Source organism: Oryctolagus cuniculus, chromosome 12 (genome assembly GCF_051225735.1).
Source record: "Oryctolagus cuniculus isolate XC-2025 breed Fujian yellow rabbit chromosome 12, ASM5122573v1, whole genome shotgun sequence".
Lineage (NCBI taxonomy): Eukaryota > Metazoa > Chordata > Mammalia > Lagomorpha > Leporidae > Oryctolagus > Oryctolagus cuniculus.
Genome location: NC_142878.1, coordinates 111,651,471 through 111,671,060, shown reverse-complemented (window position 1 = coordinate 111,671,060; position 19,590 = coordinate 111,651,471). Strand labels below are relative to the sequence as shown.

Here is a 19,590-nt window from a genome sequence, read left to right as displayed (position 1 = left end):
AGAAAAATAAAGAAATTACAGTGCAGAAAGTGGTCAGCAAACATTTTGGTTATCTAAATAAATATTCCACAGTAAGACAGAATTTAATCTGAAAACTAAAATCCCAGAGAATCCTCAGAGAACGGAACTTAAATTTGCAAAATGTCTTAAATTTTAAGGGCTGCCAGTTAAAAAATGGACACGCAATTTCTACACTAAAGAAAGCAGGAAGGGAAGAAAATAGAAAAAGAAAAGGATGTAAGTTGCTGCAGCAAATGTTAATGAATGAAATCCGTAAGAGACAGCAGCTCTCAGCCTGTGTTGAAAATTGACGAGGCACTGTTTTTGTGAGAGACCCTGCTAAGGAGACCTGAAGGGGATGACTGTGTGAGTAGAGGCATTGAGAAGACGTAGCAAGCAAATGCTGCCAATGCTGCCAGTCAGCGAAGGTGGGGCTGTTAATACCCGTGATGATAGAGCGATGACACGGAAAACTGCCATCCACCAAGGAAAGATAATAGTTATGAAACAATGTAACCAAGACCGGCTTCTACACATACCAAGGAATACAACATACACTGGCAAATTCAGTTATTGTAGAGGTATATATTAATATACTGCTCTCATAAATCAGGTCAACTAACCAAAATAAGAAAGATTATAGAGGATGTGAATAACACAGTTAACACACTTTAAAAAATAAATAAACTGGGGCCAGCGTTCTGGCACAGGGGGTTAAAGTCCTAGCCTGAAGTGTCGGCATCCCGTATGGGCGCCTGTTCTAGTCCCGGCTGCTCCTCTTCCAATCCAGCTCTCTGCTATGACCTAGAATAGCAGTGGAAGATGGCCCAGGTCCTTGGGCCCCTGCACCCACATGGGAGACCCGGAGGAAGCTCCTGGCTCCTGCCTTTGGATCGGTGCAGCTCTAGCTGTTGGGGCCATCTGGGTAGTGAACCAGTGGATGGAAGACCTCTCTCTCTGTCTCTACCTCTCTCTGTCACTCTGTCTTTCAAATAAATAAAATAAATCTTTAAAAAATTATAAATAAACTAAATAATTCTCAAAACCTTATGCCCAATTCAGGAAAAAAAAGTACATTTTCTATTCAAACCTCTAGGAGATGTTTGCAGAAGTTGAACTTACCTCAAACACCCAGAAAACCTCCGTGAGAGTGGGCAGTTAGCCTGGCCATTCAGACAGCCACATGCCTCCGAGCAGCTAGGTCCTTGCCACCCGGTGGGACACCGGGATTTCTTTCCAGCCCTGTCCACTGAGGGCATACGGGGAATGATCAAGTGGGTAGAAAGTATCTCTGTCTCTGTCTCTGTCTCTCTCTCTTTCTCTTCCCTTCCACACCCCCATCGCCCTGCATTTCCAGTAACTAGAAATTCAAAAGAGAAATGAATATCTCCATGTATCTCAGAAAGCATGCCCCTCACTGATACAGATCCTTCTCCAATCATGGGTTATACAGTTATATTCTAGTTTGAATAGCCAAAACCAATTCAGTTAACTGGAAAAACAAAATAAAAAAACAACAAAAATTAGGAGAAGCAAATTCCTAGGAAACAAAGTACCCATACCTTTAAACTTAAAAAACTGAAAGTTTGACCTCAATCAAAATTATAGACCTGCACATTTAAAAATAATGAGATGATTTTGTGGATAAAAACTAAGTTTTATGCTATACAGCATGGTGAACCAGGGTTCTTACTTTCTGCCAGTGGTAATGAAAGCTTGCTCCAGTTCTCTTTTATTGCAACTTAAACAATATCCAACAGATTGTAGATGTACATACCTTTTTTTTTTTTTTTTTTGACAGGCAGAGTGGACAGTGAGAGAGAGAGACAGAGAGAAAGGTCTTCCTTTGCCGTTGGTTCACCCTCCAATGGCCGGCGCAGCCGGTGCGCTGCAGCCGGTGCACCGCACTGATCCGAAGCCAGGAGCCAGGCGCTTATCCTGGTCTCCCATGGGGTGCAGGGCCCAAGCACTTGGGCCATCCTCCACTGCACTCCCTGGCCACAGCAGAGAGCTGGCCTGGAAGAGGGGCAACTGGGACAGAATCTGGCGCCCCGACCAGGACTAGAACCTGGTGTGCTGGCGCCGCAAGGTGGAGGATTAGCCTAGTGAGCCGCAGCACCGGCCTGTACATACCTTTTGATGTAGCAATTTCACTTAAAGGAAATTTGTTCTAGGTATGACTTTATTTTTTACAAAAGATTTATTTATTTATTTGAAAGTCAAAGTTACACACAGAGGAGAGGCAGAGAGAGAGAGAAAGAGAGAGAGGGAGAGGTCTTCCATCCGATGGTTCACTTCCCAATTGATCACAATAGCCAGAGATGTGCCGATCTGAAGCCAGGAGCCAGGAGCTTCTTCCAGGTCTCTCATGTGGGTGCAGGGGCCCAAGGACTTGAGCCACCTTCTTCTTCTGCTTTCCCAGGCCATAACAGAGAGCTGGATCGGAAGAGGAGTCTCAAACCGGCGCCCATGTGGGATGCCAGCACTTCAGGCCAGGAGGTTAACCCACTGTGCCACAGCACCAGCCCCACCTATTTTTTTTAACTTTTATTATTTGTTTGTTATTGATTAGCATGAGCTCTTCATGTGTTGTAGATAATTTTGTTTTGAATTATGATAAAGTCCAGTTCAGTTTTTTATGGATAGTACTCTTTATGATTTCTATATTTCAAGTTTTTTTATTTTCATTTATTGGAAAGGAAGACTGACTTCCATAGTGGCTTGACCAGTTTGCATTCCCACCAACAGTGGGTTAGTGTCCCTTTTTCCCCACATCCTCTCCAGCATCTGTTGTTGGTAGATTTCTGTATGTGAGCCTTTCTAACCAGGGTGAGGTGAAACCTCATTGTGGTTTTGATTTGCATTTCCCTGATGGCTAGTGATCTTGAACATTTTTTCATGTGTCTGTTGGCCATTTGGATTTCCTCTTTTGAAAAATGTCTATTGAGGTCCTTGTCCCATCTCTTAAGTGGGTTGTTTGTTTTGATGTTGTAGAGTTTCTTGATTTCTTTGTAGATTCTGGTTATCAACCCTTTATCAGTTGCATAGTTTGCAAATATTTTTCCCATTCTGTCGGTTGCCTCTTCACTTTCCTGATTGTTTCTTTTGCATTACAGAAACTTCTCAATTTGATGCAATCCCAATAGTTGATTTTGGCTTTGACTGTCTGTGCCTCCTGGGTCTTTTCCAGAAATTCTTTGCTGGTGCCTATATCTTGCAGGGTTTCTCCAATGTTCTCTAATAATTTGATGGTGTCAGGTCGTAGATTTAGGTCTTTAATCCATGTTGAGTGGATTTTTGTGTAAGGTGTAAGGTAGGGGTCTTGCTTCATGCTTCTGCATGTGGAAATCCAGTTTTCCCAGCACCATTTATTGAATAGACTGTCCTTGCTCCAGGAATTGGTTTTGGATCCTTGATCAAATGTGAGTTGGCCGTAGATGTCTGGATTGATTTCTGGTGTTTCAATTCTGTTCCATTGGTCTATCCATCTGTTTCTGTACCAGTACCAAGCTGTTTTGATTACAACTGCCCTGGAGTATGTCCTGAAATCTGGTATTGTGATGCCTCCAGCTTTGTTTTTGTTGTACAAGATTGCTTTAGCTATTCAAGGTCTCTTGTGTCTCCATATGAATTTCAGCATCATTTTTTCCAGATCTGAGAAGAATATCTTTGGTATTTTGATTGGTATCGCATTAAATCTATAAATTGCTTTTGGGAGAATGGACATTTTGATGATACTGATTCTTCCAATCCATGAGCATGGAAGATTTTTCCATTTTCTGATATCCTCTTCTATTTCTTTCTTTAAGATTTTGTAATTCTCATCATAGAGATCTTTAACGTCCTTGGTTAAGTTTATTCCAAGGTATTTGATTGTTTTTGTGGTTATTATGAATGGGATTGATCTTAGCAGTTCTTTCTCAGCCATGGCATTGCCTGTGTATACAAAGGCTGTTGATTTTTGTGCGTGATTTTATATCCTGCTACTTTTCCAGACTCTTCTATGAGTTCCAATAGTCCCTTAGTAGAGTTCTTTGGATCCCCTAAATAATCATATCGTCTGCAAAGAGGGATAGTTTGAGTTCTTCCTACCCAATTTGTATCCCTTTAATTTCTTTTTCTTCCCTAATGGCTCTGGCTAAAACTACCAGAACTATATTGAATAGCAGTGGTGAGAGTGGGCATCCCTGTCTGGTACCAGATCTCAGTGGACATGCTTCAAACTTTTCCCCAGTCAATAGGATGTTGGCTGTGGGTTTTTCATAAATTGCTTTGATTGTATTGAGGAATGTTCCTTCCATACCCAGTTTGCTTAGTTTTCATCATGAAAGGGTGTTGTATTTTACTGAGTGCTTTCTCTGCGTCTGTTGAGATAATCATATGGTTTTTCTTCTGCAGTCTGTTAATGTGGTGAATCACATTGATTGATTCGCGAATGTTGAACCATCCCTGCATACCAGGGATAAATCCCACTTGGTCTGGGTAGATGATCTTTCTGATGTGTTGTTGTATTCTATTGGCAAGAATTTTATTGAGGATTTTTGCATCTATGTTCATCAGCGATATTGGTCTGTAATTTTCTTTCAATGCTACATCTTTTTCTGGCTTAGGAATTAAGGTGATGCTGGCTTCATAGAAAGAATTTGGGAGGATTCCCTCTTCTTCGATTGTTCTGAATAGTTTGAGAAGAATTGGAGTTAGTTCTTCTTTAAATGTCTGATAGAATTCAGCAGTGAATCCATCTGGTCCTGGGTTTTTCTTTGTTGGGAGGGCCTTTATTACTGTTTCAATTTCTGTCTCAGTTATGGGTCTGTTTAGGTTTTCTATGTCTTCCCGGTTCAGTTTAGGTAGGTTGCATGTGTCCAGGAATCTATCCATTTCTGATAATTTCCCTGTTTGCTGGCATACCAGTCCTTGTAGTAATTTCTGATGATTTTTATTTCTGTGGTGTCTGTTGTTACATTTCCTTTTTCATCTCTGATTTTATTGATTTGGGTCTTTTCTCTTCTTTTTGTAGTTAGTTGGGCCAATGGGGTGTCAATTTTGTTTATTTTTTCAAAAAACCAGCTCTTCGTTCAGCTGATTTTTTATAATTTTTTTATTCAATCCTATTGATTTCTTCTCTGATTTTAATTATTTCTTTTCTCCTACTAGATTTGGGTCTGGTTTGCTGCAGTTTTTCTAGATCCTTGAGATGCATTGAAAGCTCATTTATTTGGTGCCTTTCCAATTTCTTGATGTAGGCACCTATTGCTATGAACTCTCCTCTTAACACTGCTTTTGCTGTATCCCATAAATTTTGATATGTTGTGTTGTTATCCTCTTTTACTTCCAGAAAGTTTTTGATTTCTCTTTTGATTTCTCCTATGACCCATTGTTCATTCAGGAGCATGTTGTTCAATCTCTATGTGTTTGCATTATTGAGTTGCTAATTTCCAGCTTCATTCCACTGTGGTCTGAGAAGCTGCATCGTATGATTCTAATTTTTGAGTTTGCTGAGACTTGCTTTATGGCCTAGTATGTGGTCAGTCCTAGAGTAGGTTCCATGTACTGCTGAGAAGAATGTAAATTTTTTAAGTGTAGGATGAAAAATTCTGTAGATATCTGTTAGATCCATTTGGGCTATAGTGTCGATTAAATCTGCTGTTTCCTTGTTATCTTCTGTCCTATTGATCTGTCTATTTCTGAGAGTGGAGTATTGAAGTCCCCCAGTACTATTGTATTGGAATCTAAGTCTCCCTTTAAGTCCCTTAACATATTTTTTAAATAAACCAGTGCCCTGTAATTAGGCGCATATACATTTAGAATAGTTACATCTTCCTGTTGAATTGATCCCCTAATCATTATATAGTGCCCCTCTTTGTCTCTCTTAACAGTTTTTGTGTTAAAGTTTATTTTGTCTGATATTAATATGGCTATGCCAGCTTTTTTTGTTTCTGTTGGCGTGGAATATCTTTTTCCAGCCTTTCACTTTCAGTCTGCATGCATCTTTGTTGGAAAGATGTGTTTCTTGTAAGCAGCAAATAGATGGGTTTTGTTCCTTAATCCATTCAGCCAGTCTGTGTCTTTTAACTGGAGAGTTGAGGCCATTAACGTTCAGTGTGACTATTGATAAGTAGTAATTTTGCTCTGCCATTTTCCCAAAGATATTTTCTTTTTTTTTTTTTTTGATAAATAATATGCTTACATTTTATTATCTGTAGTTTAAAAGAAATAAGGCTTAATCACTAGGCTAATCCTCCGCCTAGCGGCGCTGGCACACCGGGTTCTAGTCCCAGTCGGGGCGCCGGATTCTGTCCCGGTTGCCCCTCTTCCAGGCCAGCTCTCTGCTGTGGCCAGGGAGTGCAGTGGAGGATGGCCCAGGTGCTTGGGCCCTGCACCCCATGGGAGATCAGGGAAAGCACCTGGCTCCTGGCTCCTGCCATCGGATCAGCGCGGTGCGCTGGCCGCAGCACACCGGGCGCGGCGGCCATTGGAGGGTGAACCAACAGCAAAGGAAGACCTTTCTCTCTGTCTCTCTCTCTCACTGTCCACTCTGCCTGTCAAAAAAAAAAAAAAAAAAAAAGAAGGCTTAAAACATATTTGTCCACAATCTTTTTTCTGATGATTATACAGGTTCCATGGGACCTATGACTGTGAAGTAACAAAATCTAGCAAATAGTTCTTTTTGAACCCAAATCATTTATACATTTGTGACTTGTCTTGAAGTGTAGCTGTCTCTCTGATGTTGATGTACCATTTCCAAAGCTGAGAGCCTGTGTCATGGCATTTCCTAAGGCAGAATCTGGATAGAAAGCAGAGCTGCCGGGACTTGAGCTGGCACTCATATGGAATGCTGACATTGTAGACACTCCTGCTGTGCCACAACACCAGCCCCTGTTTCCAAGCTTATAATATGTTTATCATATAGGCAATAGGGATCCTGAAAAATTAAAAGGTGAGGAATTGCATAACTAATTTGTGTTCTGAAGAAATGGATACTTTTGGAAGATGGATGAAAAGAGGGTGCAGCAAACAGAATTCTAAAGTGGTCCTCAAGATTCCCACTCCCTGGCATGCACACCTTGTAGAATTCTTGACCTCTGACTGTGGGAGAAATCTGTAAATGTGATGGGTTATCATTCCCTGGGTCAGATAGCTGAAAATGGCCAATGATGATGGGAGAATCTCTCTTGAGCTTAAGTTACAGTATTCACATATGTAAGGCTCTAAGAACACTGGGCTAGAGAAAGGATTGGAATCAGTGAGCTGTGTTCCTACTGACCTGGAAGGAATCAACTGTCATGTTTATGGAGAAGGTCTTGTGGCCAGAACATCAGGCAGCTTGGAGAACTGAATGTGGCCTTTAATTGATGGCCCACAAGAAAATGTCTCAGTCCTACAAGTGTAAGGAACTGAATTCTACCAACAGTCACACAATCTTGGTAAAAGACGCTGAGCTCCAGAAAGGAACATAGTCCTGCCACCACCCAAAGATATTTTCTAATATATGCTTTGAACTTCCTGTGATCTTTTACTGTGAGGTTTTCTTCCTTTACCTTCTTTCATATGGATGGCCATGTAAGAATAACTTTTTGAAAATATTTATTTATTTATGTATTTGTTTGGAAGGCAGAGTGACAGAAAGAGAGGAAGAGGGACAGGGAGAGAGAGAGAGAGAGAATCTTGCATCTGATGGTTCATCCCACCCCCAGATGGCCACAACAGCCAGGTGTAGGGTAAGCCAAAGCCAGAAGCAAGGAACTCCATCCTTGTCAGCAGTGACTTAACCAACTTGCTACACCACAATGCTGGTCCCAGGATAATTTTTTTAAAACTGAGCAAAAGTTGTATGCATGCGTGTGTGTGTGTATCCAAGGCTTTTGATTTCAGCCAGTGTTTATATTGGCAAAAATATGAAAACTTGCTAAACATTTTTCAGTGCAATATGACCAGTTGCTTTTAACATTAAAGCTAGTTTGCTGTTCCTGTATGTAGCAGTCGGTAGGCTGTCTGTGAAAAGAAGGGCAAGATAGAGAACCACCATGTAGAAGAGGTGTAGGCAGTGGGGATATGTCTCAGGGAGGTTCTTGCAGAGCTTAAAAATGTTTGACTTTGTAAAGAAATGGTTGCCTCTAAGTGCAGCCCTGGGGACACGGTTTCGAGGTGCGCAGTTGTGTGCTTCCTGTCATGTGTCTGTGGATCCTGCTTCAGTTCTCTTTTTGATTTTGTTTTGTTTCTTGTTTTTTTAAAAAAAGAATTCTTAAGAATATATTAACTTTTCAATTGGAGGAGAAATCAAAAGTGAAGTAATAAAACATAAATGAGTATGACAAGAATACTGTGTGTCTGAACCCTCGGATGAGGCCAAAACTGTACTGAGAGTAAATTATGTATCTTTAATGTACTTATTAGAAAATAAGGAAGGTTAGCAAGTAATAAAATAAGCTTTCACTTCAAGAAACTAGAAAAATACCAAAGGAAAGCAAAAATGGAAAAATAAATTCATAGACAAAGCAGCAACTTGTCAAGATACAAGAAACTTCAAAAGAATAGTTGAGGGGCAGGCATGTGGCACAGCAGGTTAAGCCGTAGCCTACAGTGCTGGCATCCCGTGTGGGTGCCGGTTCTACACATGACCCAGCTTCCTGTTAATGGCCTGAGAAAAGCAGCAAAGGATGGTCCAAGTACTTGGACACCTGCCACCCATGTGGGAAACACAGATGAAGCTCCTGGCTTCAGTCTGGCCCATCCCTGGCTGTTGAACCAGCAGATGGAAGATTCTCTCTCCCTCTCTCCCTCTCTCTCCCTCTCTCTCCCTCTCTCTCCCTCTCTCTCTCTCCCTCTCTCTCTCCCTCTGTGCTTCTCTCCCTCTCTCCCTCTCTGCCTCTCTGCCTCTCTCTCTCCCTCTCTCCCTCTCTGACTCTCTCTGCCTCTCTCTCCCTCTCACCTCTCTCTCCCTCTCTGCCTCTCCCTCTCTCCCTCTTCTTCCCTCCCTTCCTCTCTTTCTCTCCTTCTCTCCCCCCTTTACTCTTTGTAACTCTGATGTTCAAATAAAAAAAAATCTAAGAGCTCAACTCCTGGAGTTCCACAGTGAATCACAATATGGAACATGGAGGCCAGGTGTTAGATCAACCCTCCAACCATGCCTGTCTAATAGCCAGCCCCATCCTGAAGTGAGGTAGGACCTACGACCATGCCTGTCTAATAGCCAGCCCCATCCTAAAGTGAGGTAGGACCTACGACCATGCCTGTCTAATAGCCAGCCCCATCCTAAAGTGAGGTAGGACCTACGACCATGCCTGTCTAATAGCCAGCCCCATCCTAAAGTGAGGTAGGACCTACGACCATGCCTGTCTAATAGCCAGCCCCATCCGGATTGAGGTGGCACCTACAACCATGCCTGTCTAATAGCCAGCCCCATCCGGATTGAGGTGGCACCTACGACCATGCCTGTCTAATAACCAGCCCCATCTGGAAGCGAGGTAGGACCCCACCACCTGGCATTCATGGCATTCATTGGTATGGAGGAGATACTGTTATCAAGTCCAAAGAGTTCGGATGCCTTCTGCCAAGAAATGGGTGTGGACGGTAGAGGAGGCACGAAGACCTGAAGTGTGCTTCATAACACCCCGAGGCTGTTTGACCGGGAGGCACTTCAGGGAAACTCAGTTTGGGTTTTCCCTCCAGCCCAGAGTGGGGAGGACAGAAGGCAAAGCCGAGGGCCTCGCCTGAAGAAGCCAGCGAGACTCGAGAACGCCCCTGGGTTGCTGGCTGCACCTGCGGTGTAAGGGTGTGTCAGCACGGAGTCGGCCTCTCGCACTCGAGAGTTCCTAGGAAAGTTGCCTGGTGCAAGCAGAGAGAACGTTGTCTCTGAGGAGAAATGAACAGATGGCAGCCTTCATACAGATTTACAGCCGCGTTCATAACACGTGGGCGGCTTAACGTAATATCAGAGTCTAGGGCTCTCTGGGAAAAGCAAACGCACCTCCTCTCTGAAGGAGATTATTTTTATTTTATCTCAGAGAGCCTGAATAGATAATTTTCAAGGGTAATGACCAGTACTCAATGGAAACATTAATAAATAACCAGACACATAAAGAAACAAGTCACCCTATGTTAGAGCTATCAGAAGAACACAATGAAACCACCGAGATCTGAGCCGGCTGTGAACAGAAGGGCTGGATGTGGGCTGGCCGCGCCAGGAGCAAAACGGCTTCGTGACCCAAAACCAGGCTGGCTGCCGAGACGGCCAGGAGCCACCAGCCGTGTCAGCCTGGCTTCTGGGGAAGCTGTACACAGTCGCCATGTTTTAGGGGTACATCCAGAAAGAGGCATGCATATTCAAAACAGGGTGTGCACACATGCCCACTGAGTTATCACGTGTGTTACACATGCGGTTCATGTCCCGCTGAGGCTAGAGATTTAGCATCATAATGAGAGGACTTGGGGCTTTCGACGTGAGGCAGGCGAAGTGGAGGACGGGGCTGCTGTTGGTGTGCAGCAGCCATAACCCAGCTTCAGCAGGCTCAGGGCTCCTGGTTCCCGTCAAGGGAAGGTCAAAGCAGAGACCCATCCTCCTTTACCGAGCTGGGACCCGCTGCCACCTGCGGGGACCTCTGGTTGCTTTTAACTAGAATTAAAACAGGGTTGGGTTGTCTGGGGGGGTGCAGGTGTAAAAATGGTTGTGTCTAGTTTATTTCATGAGAGAAAAAGAGGCTTGGAAATATCCAGAGAGAACAGGAGATTGTAGAAAGTGACCCAGTGTATCTGAAGGAAACCAAAGCAAGGTCTATAAGTGAAAAATATAAAATTAAAACTTGTTCGGAAGTTTATAGACACAGATAGTTGCAAAGACAGTCAGTCAGCTGAGAGATGGTCTAGATGCACTTCAGGAACCCAGCACAGAGAGAAGAGAAGAGAGAAACTATGGGGAAGTGGAGGGGAAGTTTGAGGATGGCATGATTACAAGGTTCAACATCTGTTGAACCGGAGTTGCAAGAGGCACAGCAGAGAGAGTGGGACAGAACTGTGTTGGAGAGCAATGGCAGGCTGTTTCCAGAACTGGAGGAGACGTGACTCCACCCATTAAATACGCACAGCCAAGCCCCGGTGAGACAGAGGGAAAGAAAGCCAACCTGGTCACATCCCAGTGACTGGGATGCAGAACAACTGTAGAACAACCAGGAAAAGAAAGGTAGTTTTCCAGGGAGCGCAGCAACAATTGACATACTGTAATGCTAGACGCCGGGAGACAGCATATGTGTGTTGTTTTCCACACAAAGAGTGCGGTCTTCTGTGTGCTGAGAGCTGTGTTCTGTGTACTGAGAGCTGTGTTCTGTGTGCTGAGTGCTGTGTTCTGTGTGCTGAGTGCTGTGTTCCATGTACTAAGAGCTGTCTTCTGTGTGCTGAGTGCTGTCTTCTGTGTGCTGAGTGCTGTATTCTGTGTGCTGAGTGGTGTGTTCTGTGTGCTGAGTGCTATGTTCTGAGTGCTGTGTTCTGTGTACTAAGAGCTGTGTTCTGTGTGCTGAGTGCTGTGTTCTGTGTGCTGAGTGCTGTGTTCTGTGTACTGAGTGCTGTGTTCCGTGTGCTGAGTGCTGTGTTACCTGTACTAAGAGCTGTGTTCTGTGTGCTGAGTGCTGTGTTCTGTTTACTAAGAGCTGTGTTTTGTGTGCTGAGTGCTGTGTTCCATGTACTGAGTACTGTGTTCTGAGTACTGAGTGCTGTGTACAGAGTGCTGTGTTCTGTGTGCTGAGTGCTGTGTTATGTGTACTGAGTGCTGTGTTCTGTGTACTGAGTGCTGTGTACAGAGTGCTGAGTGCTGTGTACAGAGTGCTGTGTTCTGTGTGCTGAGTGCTGTGTTATGTGTACTGAGTACTGTGTTCTGAGTACTGAGTGCTGTGTACAGAGTGCTGTGTTCTGTGTGCTGAGTGCTGTGTTATGTGTACTGAGTGCTGTGTTCTGTGTACAGAGTGCTGTGTTCTGTGTGCTGAGAGCTGCGTTCTGTGTACTGAGTGCTGTGTTCTGTGTACTGAGTGCTGAGTGCTGTGTACTGAGAGCTGTGTTCTGTGTACTGAGAGCTGTGTTCCATGTACTGAGTACTGTGTTCTGTGTGCTGAGTGCTGTGTACTGAGAGCTGTGTTCTGTGTACTGAGAGCTGTGTTCTGTGTGCTGAGTGCTATGTTCTGAGTGCTGAGTGCTGTGTTCTGTGTACTGAGAGCTGTGTTCTGTGTTCTGAGTGCTGTGTTCCGTGTACTGAGAGCTGTGTTCTGTGTACTGAGTGCTGTGTTCTATGTGCTGAGTTCTGTGTTGCATGTACTGAGTGCTGTGTTCCATGTACTGAGAGCTGTGTTCTGTGTGCTGGGTGCTGTTTTATGTGCTTGGTGACGTACTCCATTCTGAGTGCTGTATTCCACATAGTGACTGACTTGTCCACGTACTGGGTGCTGTAGTACTTGTGCAGAGTGCTCTACCATGCACTGAAGGAAACTAGTCCCTAACCTGGACCTCTGCACACAGCAGCTGTGTTTTTTAAGGTTTAAGATGTGGCTGGGCCTTCGGCCTGGTGTTGGAGACGCCAGGTTCCTGCATGGAGCGCCGGGTCTGATACTCACCTCTGGCTCCTTACCCCTGCCCCCACTCACACAGATCCTGGGAAGCAGTAGTGATGGCTCCAGTAATCTGGGGAGACCCAGACTGTTCTCAGTCCCCACTTTCAGCGCTTGTCCAGCCTCGGCCATTGTGGGCATTTAGGCGATGAGCCAGTCGATGGGGACTGACTCTCTCTCTCTCTCTCTCTCTCCCCCTTTCTCTCTCTCTGAATCTGAATTAAGGTGAAATATGGGACATTTCACACGAAATAATAAGCAAAACCTGAGAGTCTGCATTAAACTGTAAGCTATAAAGCTTGTAATTAAGAAACTATGAAGCAGGCCAGTGATCCAAGACAGGTTTGAAATGCAAGGAAAGCTAAAGAACAAGGGAATATTCAGTATGTTAGATAAGATCAAGTGAACCTTGGGGCTGGCACTGTGGCATAGTGGGTAAGGCTGCCACCTGCGATGCTGACAACCCATATGGGCACTGGTGGGAGCCCAGGCTGTTCCACTTCCAAGTGGAGCATCCACTTAGGGAGTGGATGGAAGAATCCTTTCTCTCTCTCTGTCTCTCTCTCTGTAACTCTGCCTTTCAAATAGATAATGAATAAATCTCTTCTAAAAAAACTAAATGAACCTTGACTGTACAAAGCTCCAGCAATATTTTGTAGGGACTAAATTAGAGTTGAGATCCATTACAACAGCAATGTATGTAATAAGAGGAGTAAATGGACTTGTCATGTCTAGGATGGAGATAAATACAGTTAACACAAAGCAAAGAGAATCAGTATAATTATCAGTGAATTATGAGTTCCCACTGGGGCCCGCACTGTGGTGCAGCAGGTTAAGCCACCACCTGCGATGCCGACATCTCATGTTGGCACCAGTTTGTGTCCCAGCTCCTCTACTTCCAATCCACCTCCTGCTAATGTCCCTGGGAAAGCAGCCAAAGATGGCCCAAGTGCTTGGGCCCCTGCACCCACATAGGAGAACCAGCAGAAGCTCATAGCTCCTGACTTTGGCCTGGTCCAGGCCTGGCCATTGCAACGCTATTTGGGGAGTGAACCAGTGGATAGATCTCTTTATCCCTGTCTCTCCCTCTCTCTGTGTACGCCTTCAAAAAAGATAGATTTTTCTTCTTTTTTTTTTTTTTTTAAGAAAAAGAGTTCATGTTATAGTTTCTATGTAACCAAAATATAAAGGAATGTATAGCTTCCAGAGTTGTTGGGAGTAGGGAGGAGAGGGAGGGAAAGCAGCCTAGAGCCTGTGGATTAAGTAGAAAGAAGCAGAATGGTAGATTTAACCTCCCCAGCACAACAGCAGTTAGGCTTGCATCCCTCTGCTGTTACTGTGTGAAAAGACCCCACGCTCCGTGGCTTAAATCAGGAGCATTGCTGTGTCCTGTGAGTCCACAGTTGCTCTGCGGGTTTTCTGCCCCAGCTGAGGTCCTCTGGCATCACGTCCTCTGTGGATTGGGCGGGCAGCTCTGCTTGACCTCCCTGTCTGCTATCACATGTTGGGAGGCTGGCCGGCTGCAGCCTGGCCCTGCAAGGCCTGAGCTGCGAGGACTTGTCTGTGCTCCATGTGCTCTCTCCCATTGCGGAAACGTGCCTCCGATTGCTCTGTGCCGAGAACACTCTGTTGGTGAAAGCAAGTCACAGGGCAGCAGACAGCATCCCAGGGCCCGAATCAGGCTTCGCCTAGCTGCAGAAGCACCTTGTAAAAGGCCCATTTCAAGGAAGCCATAACACAGCCTTCGCACAGTCAGCCTCCTCAGTGATGGATACCCTGATTGTTCTGGTGAAAAACTGAATTTGCAAAATGAAGTTCAACTACATGTTGTTTATAAGAGATACATAAGTATCTGCCTAACAGAGATACGTAAGTATCTCTTATAAACATAAGTATCTCCTATGTTTATAAGAGAAACATAAGTATGTGTAAAGTTTGAAAAGTTAAATAGTGGAAAAAGATAACATGGCTACTAACAAAACAAAAACTTAGAGCCCTCGTGAACTTTAGGGTGACTTTAGGGTGAAGATGATAATAGAAATAAGCAGGATCATATTAAAATGATGGTACATTGTGTCTGCCAGAAAGATGTAGCAAATTTAAATCTGCATCCACCTATTAGGGTAGCCTAAAAACTTATAACCCCCACATTGACAGAACTGCAAAGCAACAATTGAAGTGGGAAATTTTAATATATCTCTGAGTCATTAATAGAACAAACATTTGAAATATTTGATGAATAAGGTAGCAGATTCGACCTAGTGACATCTAGAGACTATTGTTGCCAACAACTGCAAAATACACATTCTTATCAAACACATATGGAATATTTATGGAGATTCATCAGAAACTGGCCATAAATCAAAGCCAGCAGATTACAAAGAATTGAAATTGCTTGGGTCATGTTCCCTGTTAAAAATTCCATTAAGCTTTAACCCCAGTTACAAAATGATATCCCGGAAATCTCCATGTAGTTGGAAGTTAAGGAACATATTTCTGAATAACCCGTAGGTTAAAGACAATCTTATAATGGAAATTTGAAACTACCTTGAACTGAAATAAAATTTAAGAATGACATTTCAAAACATATGGGCTCCTGTTTAACTGGTGTTTGATGGAAATGTGTTACTCTCTAACTGGGTGTATTAAGAACGAATAAAGAGCTGAAAATGCGTGCACTAAGCATTTATCTCACGAAATTAGGAAAAGAACAGCAAAATTCATCTGAAGGATATTAACATAAATGATGTTAAACAATTAATGGACACTCGGTTATTTGGAAAGGCTAATAAAGATATGTGGCGCTGCTTTTGTTAAAAAAAAAAAAAAGCAGTGAAGAACGTGAATGCAGGTGATGAGCTCCATGTTGCTTTTTTCTTTCACCTCAACATCCAATGAAAGGGCCCAACCAGGTAAATTGTGATCTGTGTCACAGTTGCGTTTCATTCACTTATTAAAGCTATGAATGTAGTAATGTAGGAAATGCCTATTGTGTAGCATTAAATGAAAACGTCACACAAAATTGAATGTTTAGTATGATCTTAACTTTTTAGAAAATTCTAAATCTTTGTAAGAAATGTGTTGAGTGTATCAATGTTAGATTTATAAGCTGCAAATTTACAGGTGATTTTGAGATCTATTTCTTTAGCTCTAAACTTCATACTTTCTGAAAGTTCTAAGGTAATTGGGTTGTACATCAGAAATGAAAAAGGCATTTTAAAAAAGATCACCCCTGCGCCACCCTCAGTGTTCAGCTCCCACTTGGAGTGCGGTGGCAGGTAGTGCCACGCCCCAACACTGAGGGCGTTGGCAGCTCCCAGAGAAGGGGGAGAGTCCCTGGATTCTGGGCTCCTGGCTGTGTCGGTGCTGCTGTGAGCCTGTCTCTGTGACCCTGCATAACCCAGCGAGGCTTCCTGTTTCATTATTTAACCAGAGAGATGTGCTGACAGTTGGAGGTTGCTGGGTTTTTGTTTGTTTCTGTTTTACCTAATCTTAAACCAGTATTCCATTCCATTTTCTGGCTGTGAGTAATGTTGCTGGGCTGCCTAACAGGACTGTGAACTAGCTGTGTAGTTTATAAACGATACCTAACATGGGTTATGGATAAAAAGACTCTCGAAGTTTGGCCCATTGCATCTTTAATTGAGCTGTTTGTGCTCTGTGGTAATTCATTTTTCTGCACGGATTTTTATTAAGGTAGAATTTTTTTCATTTTAGCAATGTTTGAGGCATGCTTATATTGATGATGGATAGTTACATGAAAATAATTTGGGTTAATTAGCTTAATTGTAGAGAGACTGGAGTCCTGATCTGAGATCAAATGAATAATGAGCTGCCACTTGTACGATACATCCAAGAAACCCCCGCCCCCTCTAATGTCAACAGAAATAGACATGTCTTAGCAGCTGCAGGAGTGTGTCTCTCACTCGCTTTGCTGTCTCTCTACAGGAAAAAGCAGTTCCGGTATCTACTAGAAACCAAAGGAAAAAAGCCTGGCATCGTCAGTGAAGAAAATAACGACAGCAAAAGACTTGTAGGAGAAAATACAAATCGTGCGACACTAAATTATACCACAAGAGACTTTTATAATGAAAAGCAGGAGGTAAAACCACCACTAACCGTTGGAATTAGTGCCTGGACGCTGCCCACCTGTCCTGGCTTTGGGGGTGGAGGGTGGGGGGCGGGGGTACTGTACCTTTCTCTATGAGCTGAGGTAACCTTGGTCATCCCAGAGTGTTAGCTTTGCGTGTGAGTGGGAGGCAGCAGGCACCAAGGCACTCGGAAGAAGTAGCGCCCTGAGGAGAAGCAGAACCCATGGTTCCAGAATCTTACACTGAGCAGAAAAAACTGTTCAGAAGAAATGCACACCGAAGCTCCAGGGCCTGCCTCCCAGGGCGCACGCAGGCAGGACGCTGGGTCAGAAGCAGAGTGGCCAGGGCGCACACAGGCTCTCCATTCTGGGATGTGGGCACCCACGTGGCAGCTTCTGCTGCTGCCCAAACGCCCCCTGTGCTCAGGGATTTGTTGGAGAAGCACGGTGTTGTGGTGCTTCAGGAGCTGCAGGGCTGTGTGTGCAGGGCCTCCTTGACGTGCTCCGAGGGCAGCTGAGGAAACTGGTCATGATCGCAGCAAGACACTAAGACCCTTTAGGAGCATTTTCGGGGCTGGGGGAGGCAGGGAGGCAGAGAAAGACAGAGAGCTCCCATCTGGTGGTTTAGGAGCCTGGAGCCTGGAGCCAGAACTCCATCCAGGTCTCCCGTGTGAGTGACAGGGACCCGGCTCTTCGAGCCTTCACTGCTGCCTCCCAGGGTTTGCATGAGCAGGAAGCTGGAGCCTGGAGCCAGACCAGGACTCAACCCAGGCACTCCATCCCAGAACCAGGACTCAACCCAGGCACTCCATCCCAGAACCAGGACTCAACCCAGACACTCCATCCCAGAACCAGGACTCAACCCAGACACTCCATCCCAGAACCAGGACTCAGCCCAGACACTCCATCCGAGAACCAGGACTCAACCCAGGCACTCCATCCCAGAACCAGGACTCAACCCAGGCACTGCATCCCAGAACCAGGACTCAACCCAGGCACTCCATCCCAGAACCAGGACTCAACCCAGACACTCCATCCCAGAACCAGGACTCAACCCAGGCACTCCATCCCAGAACCAGGACTCAACCCAGACACTCCATCCCAGAACCAGGACTCAACCCAGGCACTGCATCCCAGAACCAGGACTCAACCCAGGCACTCCATCCCAGAACCAGGACTCAACCCAGACACTCCATCCCAGAACCAGGACTCAACCCAGGCACTCCATCCCAGAACCAGGACTCAACCCAGACACTCCATCCCAGAACCAGGACTCAACCCAGGCACTCCATCCCAGAACCAGGACTCAACCCAGGTACTCCATCCCAGAACCAGGACTCAACCCAGGCACTCCATCCCAGAACCAGGACTCAGCCCAGACACTCCATCCCAGAACCAGGACTCAACCCAGGCACTGCATCCCAGAACCAGGACTCAACCCAGACACTCCATCCCAGAACCAGGACTCAGCCCAGACACTCCATCCCAGAACCAGGACTCAACCCAGACACTCCATCCCAGAACCAGGACTCAACCCAGACACTGCATCCCAGAACCAGGACTCAACCCAGACACTCCATCCCAGAACCAGGACTCAACCCAGGCACTCCATCCCAGAACCAGGACTCAACCCAGACACTCCATCCCAGAACCAGGACTCAACCCAGGCACTCCATCCCAGAACCAGATGGAGTCAGACAGCCAGACAGCGTCTTAGTCACTAGGCCAACGCCTGTCCCTTCCAGAGAATTTGAGGGCACAAAAAGGCAAAAGAGAAAGACAGAACAGACACGTTTATTGAGCATCTGTGACCTACGTGCAGGGCATTATATGGAGAGAACTACCTACATGGGGACGGAAACAGATGCAGGTGGCCCCTCACAAAGGTAGAGACTGGTGAATATGGAGATGAACAAGGTGACAGATGTATGTGTGTGTGTGTGTGAAATACACAGATCTAGAGTGTAAAGAGAAAGATCTGTATAAATTCTCACACAGGAGACACACACCTAATTTAGTGATTTTATAGTTAAATGTGTATTAAGTAATTTTATAACTTATTAATTATCTTAACTATAATTTATAGTGATTAATTGATTATATGTTATATGAACCTAATTTCCAAATGAAATGGCTGGGAAAGTCATTTTGAAATTTTCTGTTAACCACTGTGGAGTCTCTACTCAAACCATATTTTTTAAAGATTTATTTATTTATTTATTTATTTGAAAGGTAGAGTTAGAGGCAGAAAGGGAGAGAGACAGAGAGAGAGGTCTTCCAACCCTGGTTCAGTCCCTAAATGTCTGCAACGGTGGAGCTGCGCTGATCCGAAGCCAGGAGCCAGGCGCTTCCTCCGGGTCTCCCACCTGGGTGCAGGGGTCCAAGCACTTGGGCCACCTTCTACTGCTTTCCCAGGCCATAGCAGAGCGCTGGATCAGAAGAGGAGCAGCTGGGACTTGAACTGGCACCCATATGGGATGCCGGCGCTGCAGGTGGCGGCTTTACCCGCTACGCCACAGCACTGGCTCCCTCACGCCATATTGCACCTGCGACCCAGTGTGGCAAAGCAAGGCAGAACAGCTGAGCTGCTGTGTCAGAGTGGAGGCGGCCCTTGTGTCCTCCTCTCCCTCCCCTGCCCACACCTGTGGTGCCTGGAAGTCAGTGGGACGCTCAGCCCTCCACAAGCTTTCCAGCATCCTGAAGGGTTCAGATGGTGCCTGCGGTTCTCGTAGGAGGAAGTCAGTGCTACAGGGTAGCTGTCTGTCGTGTGACAGCTCCTAACCTCTTGGAGCTTGAGTCTGCCTCCTGGGAGCCACCCCTTATGATTCTTATCCCACCTCTGTGGCACAGAGAACAAGACTTTTCCCGTGAAAACTCTTCAAATGCCTGGAGTCAGCTACCTTGTCTCAGAAA

General features: G+C 45.0%; 1 protein-coding gene across 15 annotated transcripts in view; it reads left to right on the top strand.

Moving 5' to 3' along the window:
- LRRC49 (leucine rich repeat containing 49) overlaps positions 1-19,590 on the top strand; it is a 177,831-nt gene that overhangs the window by 148,948 nt on the left and 9,293 nt on the right. For all 15 annotated transcript variants that reach the window (XM_051835678.3, XM_017338044.4, XM_017338043.4 and 12 more), the window contains one exon: positions 16,536-16,689. In XM_051835678.3, the coding sequence (XP_051691638.2) occupies positions 16,536-16,689 (154 nt within the window). The remainder of the gene's footprint in view (positions 1-16,535; positions 16,690-19,590) is intronic.